This window comes from Thrips palmi, unplaced genomic scaffold, assembly GCF_012932325.1.
Source record: "Thrips palmi isolate BJ-2018 unplaced genomic scaffold, TpBJ-2018v1 HiC_scaffold_18, whole genome shotgun sequence".
NCBI lineage: Eukaryota > Metazoa > Arthropoda > Insecta > Thysanoptera > Thripidae > Thrips > Thrips palmi.
The window spans coordinates 10,279,489-10,291,814 of record NW_023144627.1 but is presented as its reverse complement, the minus strand read 5'-3'; the positions used below and the strand labels follow the sequence as shown (position 1 = coordinate 10,291,814).

At 52.8% G+C, this 12,326-nt stretch overlaps 1 protein-coding gene across 1 annotated transcript in view; it reads left to right on the top strand.

Moving 5' to 3' along the window:
* LOC117644337 (serine/arginine repetitive matrix protein 2-like) overlaps positions 1 to 2,267 on the top strand; it is a 28,465-nt gene extending 26,198 nt beyond the window's left edge. Inside the window, 2 exon segments of the mRNA XM_034383698.1 lie at positions 3 to 290; positions 336 to 2,267. Of these exon segments, the coding sequence (XP_034239589.1) occupies positions 3 to 290; positions 336 to 749 (702 nt within the window). The 3' untranslated portion in view covers positions 750 to 2,267.
* Positions 2,268 to 12,326: the final 10,059 nt, after the last annotated feature.

The window sequence follows — 12,326 nt, the reverse complement described above, 5'->3', positions numbered from 1 at the left end:
CCACCCCGCCGTCGCCGTCCGCAGAGGAGGGCCCGGAGAGCGTGAGCGACCGCATTCGCCGCAAGAGCTTCTACACCCGCTTCAACGACATCAAGAAGAAGAAGAAGAAGCCGACGTCGCCGTCCTCGTCGGGGACGCTGGGCGCCTCGCTGCTGTCGAGTCCGTCGCCGCGGCCGCGCCCCGTCCTCGACCTGGACGACGCCCTCTACGGCGCGGCCACCTCCACGCCGCGGCCGCGGCGGTCGCCGGCGGTGTCCCCCGTGACGGGCGTCCCCGTGGTGGGCATGCCCGTGGCCGGCTTGGCCGGCATCCCGGGGCTGGCCGGCCGCACCAAGTACCTCAACGGCGGCCTCTACGACGCCGCGGTGCCGGCGTCGGCCGTCGCCTCGCCGTCCGTCCTCACCATGGACCGCTCGCCCACCTGGGAGCGCAGCGGCATCGAGCTGCGCAACGACCTCATGTTCCACAACCTGGGCCTGCACCGCTTCGACCCCAACAACCTCTCCGTCAAGAAGGAGTCCCTGTTCGAGCTGCTGTCGCCCACCGGGTCGGGGCCGGCCTCCTTGCTGGGGCAGGCCAAGCCGACCAGTCCCGCCGCCACGCCGAGCGCGTCGACCGCCGCCCTGTCTGGTTCCGTGACCGCCGTGGCGACCACCGTGGCCTCGGACTCCCCGGCAGGGCACGTCGCGGTGCCCAGCGGTCAGCAGCCAGAGGCGAGGGCCGCGGACGCCGAGCCCCAGACAACGTAAGGCCAGGCGATGGCACAGACTCAGGCGTCTCTCCCCGGTACTGATTATATGTGTGTGTAAAAAAAGTAGTTGTGATATTGCAGTGTTTCCCTATGGCTGTGGGGGCCTCCTTCCTGAGTGTTTCTTTTCTTCTTTTTAGTTTTGATGCAAGTACTATGTAAAATGGGTTTTGCAGTCAGTTTTGGTCTATGCAAAATAGTAACAAGAAAAAGTGCTTACTGAGGAACACTGTGATATGATTATGATTTTGTCACATTTTTTTGAGGCTGCGATTCATTGAAACTGGGTTCATGTCTCATTTGTTTACATATATATGTATATTTTAATTCGTTTTCTTTTGTTGCGTTTGCCATTATGTCTGTTACCAAACTCACAGAGTAAGGAAAAGGACACTTCTATCCTCTTGAAATTATTGTTATTTCCAATGCTGTAATACTGTGCTTCCATTTTTTTGGAACTTCTATTTAGTGTCTTCATCAGTCGTGTGATATTTGTCTTTTATGTTGAATCAAATTTAACAATTACCAGCATTTTCTTATTAGGAAAAAGCTCTATTTTGAGACTTTTTTTTTGTTTGCATGTCATTGTTTTGTAAACGCAGTGTGATAGTCAGCTCCAAGAGTGTATAAAGTTAAGTCTTAATATTTGCTTCATTTGACTTCTGAAATTTTTGTTACTGCTTGTTTATCTTATATTTATCGTAAGAAATGTTAAATCTGTTTATGCCGTTGTTTACTATGTTTTGGCAAAATTTGAACAGTGAAACACAAAGTTTTCTTCAGCACAACAATTCTATTTTCATGCAATCTAATTGCAATTTGTTTTATAAATTATTGACCAAAGATACACATTTATTTGTCTATGTCTCAGTTTGTTCTGAATTTAATTTAATGAAAGGAGAATTCCACTGTATGACCTAAAAAAGTACACTTGACTGAAGATGGTACACTCCTTGAACAATGTGCTGTGCTTATGGTCTTTAATCAAGACAGATGTTTTTGAATTGTGAAGAGTTTATACTCCTTGTTGATCGAGGCTGGCTCTGTTGACGTTTTACATAGTAGTATTATGATGCTGCCAATGAAGTCTGATTTTCAAAATCAAAGCTTTGTATTACGGGAATTATGTAAAAGACAATGCCACAATCTAGAGCTGTAGAGCATGTTCTCATTTTCAAGTCGGGCTTCACTTCTCCAGTGCTTGCCCGGCGTGCAGGCAAACGGCATGCCTTGACAGGATTTGTGAAATTGACTGTAAGATAGACAAGACTTATAGTGCTGCTATTTGCATACTTTGTTGCAAGCGTTTTATTAGCCCAATGTAAACCAGGGTCACTGTTTCACATTGATTTTCTCTTTAGATATTCTGCAGTATAATTAGGATAACAGGATCGTGGCGAATTAATCCTAAACGCAAAGCATGATTGTGTGAAGTGCCTTATTTACCATGTTCTGTTTACCAGACACCTAATGTACAGATTGTATTATAAATGAATTAAAAAGAAATTTAGCGTATTTATACAGCGTGTTCTTATTCGGCCTTCTCCTTGAGTGACAAAACAAATGAAAGAGTGTGAAAAAGTAATAGAGGTAGAGAGGGAAGACTTTCCCCCCGGGATGAGAAAGAGAAACGCAAACGCTACTCGTTCCCTTTCCTACAAAACCGAAACAAAATAAGGAATAAAAATACAAAAAATACAGAGAAGGTTGCCGTGCGTCATGGGCTGAGGGCATTAATTCACTTGAGGAATGTGCAGTCGGCCAAAGCGGCTCGGCTACATCCATCTCATCCCCACAAGCACTGACACCCCGCGCCTCTCGGCCGCCGCCTCCAATGGCTTTGCCTCTCTCTCTCTCTCTCTCTCTCTCTCTCTCTCTCTCTCTCTCTCTCTCTCTCTCTCTCTCTCTCTCTCTCTCTCTCTCTCTCTCTCTGCCTCGAAACAAACGGCAGCCATAAAGACATATTTTATGCAAACACAAGCGCCATGCAGCTTGCACGGCGGCGGGGCTCGGCGTCTCATCCACGCGGCCCAGGGTTCGAGGTTCGAGTACTGGCCGGGGTGGCAACAGATGACAGGACTTTGCGCGCCGCGCCGCGGCTTGTTCAAGCGAACGTGACTCCGGACCCGTATCACGTCATCAAACACGTGAAGGTACTAATGGATTGCCCGTCGAACGTTGAAATCGCCGGTGCCATCATGACTCGCTCGATTCTTCGAAGCGTGCCCCGAGTCAGTCCTACAGTGGGTCAGATGACCGGCGGAGGCGGCCAAACTCTTGACGTGTTTTGAGCTCCAGAGTCGCCAAAGAGGACTCGGACCACGCCTGTGCTGTGATCCCGCTGATGAGCTGCTCTCGGAACGAGGAATCTATTGGTGGGGTCACACGTTCGGTTCGAGTCCCGTTTAGCGACTCTGGAGCTCAAAACGCGTCTAGAGTTTTGGCCGCCTCCATCGGTCTTCTGGCCCACTGTGCGCGCGCCCGCCCCGTTGCTCGTCAATCCCGCCTAACATTTCCCTCGGCTGGATAATAATTTGCCGACCCTGACGCGGCCATTATGCTGCGGCGGCTTTAGCACGGCTTTAGCGCGCCGCGAAATTAGAAATTAGCGCGTCGATTACCTCCTCGAGATTTGAAAAGCGCGCGCTTGGCGGCCCATTGTCACTCCAGCCATTCACTGCCGCCACTGCCGCTCGTTTGTCTAAAGCGTGACACATTCGAATCAACCTGCGCCCCGCGCCGCGCCCCCTGGATTAGCCCGGCCCGACCCGGAGCCGGTGCCGACCCATAGAACCGCCGACCCAGACCCATAGAACCGCCGACCCAGACCCAGACCCAGAGAGCCGCCGGGCGGCCCGCCCCTCCCGACCTCACTGTCACAGGCAGCGTCCGCTAGCGGGAGCTCCCACAAAAGGGGTGAAATTTAGCCGCGTATCTTAATGGAATCTGTCGCCATGCCGTATAGTCGGGTGTAACGGGGGGACAGGGGTTGGGGGGGGGGGGGCAGCAGGCCGCGAGAGGCCCTCCTCCTTCATCCAGAGGACTCTCCCCGTCGCAACGTACGCACAACGCGGCCGACTGATTCCGAGAGTCGTTTTCGTCGCTCTGTCGCTCTCGCACCTGTACGGGGCGGCCCATGAGTGCGAGAGAGACAGAGCGACGAAAACGGCTCTCGGAATCGGTCTGCAGGCAACCGGCGGCGGCGGCCCCCTGCAAAATCCGAAGTCCTTCTCTCCTCCGCTCCCCTTTTGTTTGCCGCTCCTTACGTCCTTTCCGCACTCTTGCTGCCGTACTTCCAGTGTACTTGCAGTTTCCCCACTTCCGGCGCGCCCTTCATTCAAGGTGAGGGGGAACATGATGAGGTGTGTGTGTGTGTGTGTGTGTGTGTGTGTGTGTGTGTGTGTGTGTGTGTGTGTGTGTGCGGGCGCGCGCGCGCGCTCGCGTGTGACGACGGAGGGCCACTGTAATGACGGTGAGCACGACTTGTCCGCTGTCATTATTTCTTTCTTTCACCTGCAACAGTTTTCCAGCTCTGCGGGGGACGGGTCGCGTCGAGAGAGAGACGAACGTGTGGAAGGCGTTTTCAAAAAGTCCGCTTCCCTCACCGTTCACCCTCACCCTTGCTGCACCCGGCTGCACCCCCGTCCATGAGGTGTTTTCCGGGAATCCAGCGGGTCGTTTCTTCCAGAAAAAATACCAAACTATCGTCTTAAACACGTATGTGTGCGTGTGTGTGTGTGTGTGTGTGTGTGTGTGTGTGTGTGTGTGTGTGTGGGAAGGGGAAAGGGGGATGGGTGTTGAGATCGATTTTTCATGTTCCGTATCATGCAAATATCCCGGCGGCGCTGTGGAGCGCCAAGTGTGAAATTGCGGCTGTCCTGCCAGAGCGCTGCCCATGGCGCATGTCGCAGCAGCAGAGGGCCGTATGGGGCAGGGAGGGGGGGGGGGTTGCTGCTCAAATTGTCGTTAGAAGGCACGAGGGGGTGGGGGGCGGGCGGTGGTGGTCAAACCGAGGGACAGCCTGTCATGCCAACGACGGCTCCATCTACTTAACGCGCCTAGGGGTGGGCCGGGCCCGAGGCTGGGCCGCTGGGCCGCGAGGTCGCCGGTCGAGTGGGTAACCTATTTTCCTCTTTTCCACCGGGATAGCGACCGGATGGCCGGCACTCCACAGTGGGCCGGAAGACTGGCGCCGGCGGCCAAAACTCTGGACGCGTTTTGAGCTCCAGAATCGCTAAACAGGACAACGGGACTCGAATCGAACGTGTGACCCCACCAATGGATTGCTCTCCGACCGAGGAATCCATTGGTGGGGTCACACGTTCGAGTCCCATTTAGCGACTCTCGAACTCTAAAACGCGGACCGAGATTTTGACCGTCTCCACACCGGTCGTCTGGCCCACTGTCATTCCAGCCCCAGGACCAAACGTCGAGGTACTAGATTTGAACAAATAACCAAAACGGTCGAGATTTGAACGTTTTGACCTCATTCTTGCCCGGGAGCACCTAACGCAGCACCTGCTGCCGCCAGAGAGTACCTGATCCCACCCTTCTCTCTCGCCGTGCAGCGCGACGGCCTCCTCAGCCTCCGCCCCGCCCCGCCCCGCCTGCCATCGAACATGTTTGAATTTAATCGCATCAGGGCTCTCTCGCCCGGCCGGCCGATTTATTGCATAATATTTCTTCCTTTATGGTTATGACTGCAACGGGGCTGGGAACTGTGAAAGTTGGACGGATTGCGCTACTGGGGGGCACCGAGAGGGAGGGGGGGGGGTGCGGATGGCTAGGTTGAAATATGCCGTGTTCCTGTCTTCGCGCAGTAGACACAACACACTAAAAAGAGAGACATAAAAACAAGGCGGCTTCGCCTGCGCTTTCGGAGGGAAGCTCCCACTCAATACCGAGTCTGTTTATAGTCGACTCCGGGCCGGTGAGGCGTTCCGCGGAAGTTCCCGCAGCGAGAAGTTAATTGCCTCTGGAACGACTTAGTTCCCGACTCCGCCGCAGCATCGTGGGACAGTACGCTGCAAACGGCAAACTTGGTCGTCGTCGCCGTCGTGTGTGCACGCGCGCGAGAGCGGCGTCGTCCTCGGCGTCCTCGCGCGGCCGCGGGTTCAACCCCCACCAGGGCCGCCCCTTTTCCAAACAGCCGGCTTGGCCGCGTCCATAAACGGGACTACAAAGTAGGAGGCCGGCACCCAGGGCGTCGCGGCGCCGCGGCGGGCGACGTGGTCACGCCGGGTCACGTGCCTCCAGGATGTGTCCCCCCCACTTTGCGAGCCCATCGGTTTGTCGCGGTGTCCGCAGCTGGCGGCGTGGTGGGGCGGGGTGTGGCGGGGTGGGGTGGGGCGGGGCGGGGCCTCGGCGGATAGAGCCAGGATGCGACGTCTTACGATCTTTCTTGTTCACAAAGATGGACCGTGTGGGGACCGCGGCCGAATTGGGTCTGACGGCGACCCGACGCCGAGCCGTGCCGAGCCGCGCCACATATACGACGGTGCTGTCGTCTGCGGAAACTTGCTAGGCAAACGGGCGAAACATGGGGCTGCCTTGCCGCGACGGGTCGCTCCGCCGGACCGGGTCGCCAAAACGTTCCCAGCCCCACAGTGGGCCAGAAGACCGGTGGAGGCGGCCAAAACTCTAGACGCGTTTGGAACTCCAGAGGTCGCTAAACAGGACTCGAACCGAACGTGTGACCCCACCAATGGATTGCTCTCCGAACGAGGAATCCATTGGTGGGGTCACACGTTCGGTTCGAGTCCCATTTAGCGACTCTGGAGCTCAAAACGCGTCTAACCCTGTGGCCGCCTCCACCGGTCTTCCGGCCCACTGTGAGCCCGGAAAAGGTCCGCGCGGAACGGCAACCCTTTTGCTGACGTTTGTACTCCGGGGTACTTTTCTCCCGGGACGCCGGGCGTCGCCGGGCGCAACTGTACCTGGCTGGGCTAACTCACTTCGTGCTCGGACTGTACTGCGGGGCCTGGGGGAGGGGGAGCGCCTGGCGAGGTAGGCAGGCCCGCCGAGCGGCCGTGCGCCGCGGGCCCGGCTGCCTGCACGGCGCTTGCTTGCCGCGAGAGGCGACGCGAGTACTCTCGTAAGACTTAGAGACTTTGTACTTGATGATTGCCCCGCGATCAGCGCATACTTGGAGATAGTGCGAATCAAGTGAGAAAGAAAGGAAGAAAACACGAATCGCACTGTTGAAAGAGTGTGTTGAAAAAAAGTAGGGAAGCGGCGGGTATCGAACCGCGGGTCGCAGGATGGAGTGCGGTGCGTTTACGCTCTCAGCCACGGTGAACGAGCAGAACTGGTGAAAGCGCTGCCACCTCGCGTGGCGTCGATGCCTCGCCTTCACTGTTCGCTCGGCAATTTGCGAGGAAGGTGTGAAATAATTAAAGGCAGAAAAGCTGAAATTGGGCCTCAGGGTCGTTGTCTTTCTCTTTGAAGTTGCCCTGTCCCCAAGTCGCCTTGAAGTCGCCCCAGGACGGTTCGATGTCACCTTGAAAACGGAACCGGGTTTCTCATTGAGAAGTCCGGGAGACATCGAGCCGGCGCCTTGCGTCCTGGTGAACCTCATCCCCTGCTGCAGACTGGTTCCGAGGGTCGTCTTCGTCGCTCTGTCTCTCTCGCACTTACGGGGCGTCCCGTGCGCGTGCGAGAGAGACAGAGCGACGAAGACGACTCTGAGGCTGCTGGCGCTGCTCGGTCACGAAATGTCACATCGTGCCGCAGCACCGCGCAGCACACAGCACCCGCTCCGCCGGGACCGCCCTCGCCTTGCAGAGCGAGAGAGACGGACAGAGAGAAAGCCACGATCGTTTGAGAGCTCATCTAAACTTGTCCTTAAGACACAATTCCAACTTTTAAGAGACGTCGGGGCGGCCCCGTTGGCACAGGCCGGCCAGCAGACTGATTCCGAGAGTCGTTTTCGTCGCTCTGTCTCTCTCGCACCTACAGGGGGCGCCCCATGAGTGCGAGAGAGACAGAGCGACGAAAACCACTCTCGGAATGAGTCTGCAGGCCCCGCCGGCAGGGCGTCTCGAGGGCGGCGTCGAAGGGAGGCGTTCGGCAACGACAGCCGACCCGGCCGACGTCACGTGACCGGAAACTGCGGGACGCGCCTCGAAGCCTGCACACTGCGAGTCGTTCCCGTCGCTCTGTCTCTCTCGCACCTATAGGGGGCGCCCCATGAGTGCGAGAGAGACAGAGCGACGCACAGTGGGCCAGAACACCGGTGGAGGCGGCCAAAACTCCAGGCGCGTTTTGATCTCCAGAGTCGCTAAATGGGTCTCGAACTGAACGTGTGAGCCGGGTGGGCCCACCAATGGATTGCCCTCCGAACGAGGAATCCATTGGTGGGGTCACACGTTCCGTTCGAGCCCTGCTTAGCAACTCTGGAGCTCAAAACGCGTCTAGAGTTTTGGCCGCCTCCACCGGTCTTCTGGCCCACTGTGCGACGAAAACGACTTTAAGTCTGCTGGAACCTCGAACGCGTCCCGGGTGGTGGCAGCACTGCAGCACACGCGGTGTGGACGTGTCGACGCGGAAACCAGAGCCGTGGACCGAAAGTCGTTGTCGTCGCTCTGTCTCTCTCGCACTCACGGGGCGCCCCCCGGCTAGGTGCGAGAGAGACAGAGCGACGGAAACGACTCTCGGAGTCAGCCTGCTGTGGTCTCTTTTCGCCACAAACGAAAGCAGCGAAAGGAACAAAACTACTTACAGCGGAAAAGTCATTCGCTGTCGCCGCAGGGAGGCGGAGGCGGGGGAGGGGGGGGGGGGGGGGGGACCCGGGGTACTGGTACTTTGTCCTGGCACCCGCCCGTTCAAGTGTCCGCACTGTTTTGATGAAAGATTCCACTTCCGGGCCGACTTTACAACATCAGCCCGGCGCTATGCTCAACGCGCCGCGCCCGTCCCGCTGGTCCGTAGTCCTCGCGTCATTTGGAAAAAGGGAGAAAAGAGAGAGAGAGAGAGAGAGAGAGAGGAGGGGAGAGAGAGAGAGGGGGGAAAAGAGGGGGCGGGGGTAAAAGAGAAGGGGGGGGGGGAGGGGGGGCTGGACTGCGATACTTGCTGGCTGTAGTTCCGTAATTTGTTTTTAATTGCGGCCATTACTCGGCTATCGGTTATCTTTTTTCCCCTCTTTCTTGGAGACCGGCCCCCAACAAACTGGCCGCACCAAAAACCCCCCGGATTTGTCCCACTTTTAATTGATTCTAGTATAAAAATCCTTAAAATGGGCCAAAAATATTAACTCAAAGCTAGTAAAAACCCTTTTTTTAATACGGAAAATTTTTTTAAAACTTGTTTCCACGGGCCAAATTTTTAAAAATTTTTTCAGCTTGCCCCCACGGCCTTTTCCCTTTCCTGTCCCCACTCCTTACTTTGACCCCTCAGGTGGCGGGCTGTGGCCTTGCAATTGGGTACACCCCGACCGAAAATTCCCCCGGGATCGACCGGGCCCTTTAACCCGACCACCCTTTTTTGGGTGCCGTCGCCTTGCCAATTGCGCTACCTGTGCGCCATGGAGGGACACCGTCGGGGGGGAAACAGTGCTATTCGGGTCTGCGTCGCTGCACTGCCCGCCCCCCTCCCCACCCCCCACCTCTTGGGGGGGGGAGGCGGTCACTCATGCAGCACTCAAGCATCCTTTTACAGTTTGGTTTTAGTAGACTTCACGCAGCAAATTGCTTGTTTCAGGTATGCAAATCTAAGTTAAAATTTTTACTTAATTGAGTATTTGGGAGAATCGCTATCTTCCGTCAAACCTACATTTTTTGGAATAACCTTTAAAATTTTTTTTAGTCTTACCGTATCTACTTCAAACAAGTAAAGAGGTTTTTTGGGTTTAGCTAACTTAAACTTTAATTTAAAATTAAAGTTTTTCCCGGGGCGGTCTTTAGCGCCCCGCTCGGCCCCGCCCCCTCCGCTGCCTCGGCCGGCCGCGCGGCCCTGCAGGCCTTCCTCTGGGCCAGCCGTTTGTGGATCACAACTTGGCCAATAACACGCCAGAAGGCCCAGAAGGTCGCGCCTTTAATGGCACCCACACTATAATGCGAAGCCTCGAATGCCTGCCGCCCGATCGCCCTTTCACGCAGAGAGCCGCCGAGAAACAACAAGACAGAAAAATTAAAAAAAATTGAAGGTCGAACGGGAGAAAGAAAGAGGGTCTTATTTTGCGAAGAAAGTAATCCGGCCATCGCTCATTACATTAAAAGTAATTGCTCCACATTTACTGCTAACTTTACTTGATGGTCTCCGCCATTACGCTTACAGTGTGCCCGTCGTCGCGAGTCCTCCGGAGTCCTCGGGTCACGCTGCACCTGCACTACACGCCCCCCCCCCCCCCCCCACTTCCACTCCAGCCGGGTCCGGCGATTTGCACAAAACAGGGAAGAAGCTTTTCCACGAGTGTGGTTTCTATTAACATGTAAATATTAGGGTCCGTGTCAGACCGAGCGCGCGGGTGTGTGTGTGTGAGCCAGAGGGTGTAGTGGGAGAACGAGCGAGTGTGTGGGTGAGACAGAGCCCCGGGTGGAAGGATCTGCAGTTAAAACTATAAGACAAAACAGGAGTTTTTCTGTTGTAAAATGTATTGTTTTAAGTGAAAAAAATTTAAAAAATGAAAAAGTTAAAAGTAACTTCTAAGAGAAACAAAATTGTAGTTAAACTGTAGTCAACTGCAGTAAAACTGCAGTTTAACTATGCAAAAACTACCAGTTATTTGGAACAACTATAGTTTCTCCCTCATTCTCGTGCTAGTTAAACTGCAGTCAAACTGCAGTTCAACCTTAGTTTCGAACAACTTAAAAGCCATTTGAAATAACTAGAAAGAAAGTAGTGGGGGTTTTAGTTTCCAAAAAGAGAGTGAAAATTCAAAATCGAGCCTCAGCCCTGTAATCAAGTTGCCACCTTAGGTGTTTTCAACCTTAGGTGTTATGAGTGGAGTCACGTCCTTTCGGAGATGATCACTCGTAAAAAATACAGTTTACGCATCGAGGACTGATGCACTTGAGGGCACAGCGATCGGAGCCTAACCAAACGACGACCCGTAGCCGTACGCGAGAGGAAAGTTGTACTCAATGTTATTTCCCTAATATTCCACCTATCGAGGTCAATCCTTTTGTGGTAGAGTCATAGCATCTCAAATTTTTGCCCTGCACAGAGTTTGATCCAAAATATTCCTCTGATCGGCTGCAAGAACACTTTTAACTCGAAGACGTAAATGATGCGACACTAGCGCCACCTAGCGGATGATGCAAAAGTGTCCATTTTTGCGGTAGTCAATATGTTTTTTTCCAACTGCACTCAACGAAAGTGTTATTTAATACTACTAGCATGTAATATTATGTTTATTTTTTAAAAAGGGTATATGAAGGACTTAACAAAAATTTCTTTGATTTAGATTAAATAAAAAAAAACAAAACTAAGAATTTTTCTACATCTTTTAAACTACAAGCAATTTTAGAGTAATCCTATGTAAGTTGTAGTCCTCTTCATGACAAACTTGCATTTTATGACCAATTTTAATGTTTTGTCAGTATAAAAAATGTAAGCGCAAAATATTTTGGACCTTTGCGACAAGTCAGTTTACGTAAACTTGTCGCAGACTTTGGGTTACTTTGTCTCTTTAGGGAGGCTAACTTTAAAAAGAGGAAACTTGCATAAATTTTTAAACAGCGAACAACTATACCATTTAAAGTAAAGCCAAATGTATTGGGATAAACCTTAAACGTTTGGTTTTAACCTGATACTTTTTTTAAAGGGAGACGACAAAAATTCATCGTAAACCTCAACTGCTTTAAAAGCAATGAAGCAGCCACTGTAATTCTGAGTTCCCCTAGTGGTATGTAACTTTTACTTGATACAACTGATTGCATAAGAAGTATGGAAACGTACTAGTTTTGAGACATAACTATCAACGTTAGTATGTCGATAAGAGAATATGTTTAATAAAATACATACTAAGTACGGAAACATTCTAGATGAGAGACAGTTTTTGAATATTTATTTTCAGCAGTCGCTTTACTTCCAGAAATGGATATTAAGTAAATTGTAACTGAAACTTAAACTGAACCTCCAACTGAACTTCAAATCAACACTAAAACTACATTGTGAACTGACAGAAAACTACAATTTCAACTGCAAAGTGGAATTGTATTTAGTCTTCAGTTTCTTTTTAAAACTAACTTTAGTTCGGGAACTGCAGTTTTGGTACTGTAGTTGAAACTACAGTTTAACTAAAGATCCTTCCACCCGGGGCGACTGTGTGTACAATGCGGCAAACGGGTCACGCCGCACCCGAGGCGAGCGAGGCGCGAATCTCAGCGAAGTCAGGTTTGCAGACTGGAAACGAGGAACAGCGAACGGCGCGAACGGGTTTCGTCCGTTAGTTGTTCCGCAGCGACACATTTGCCAACGCCTATACTCGAAAAGTTAACCGCACTCGCGACGCGCGAAAGTGTGCCTTTGAAAACAAAATAGTGTGTTTGATTTCAGGTCAAGAGTAGTCACTGGTTTAAAAGACAACAAAAGACTTAACGTCTGACTTCACACTATTCAACAGTTGGCACCACCTCTC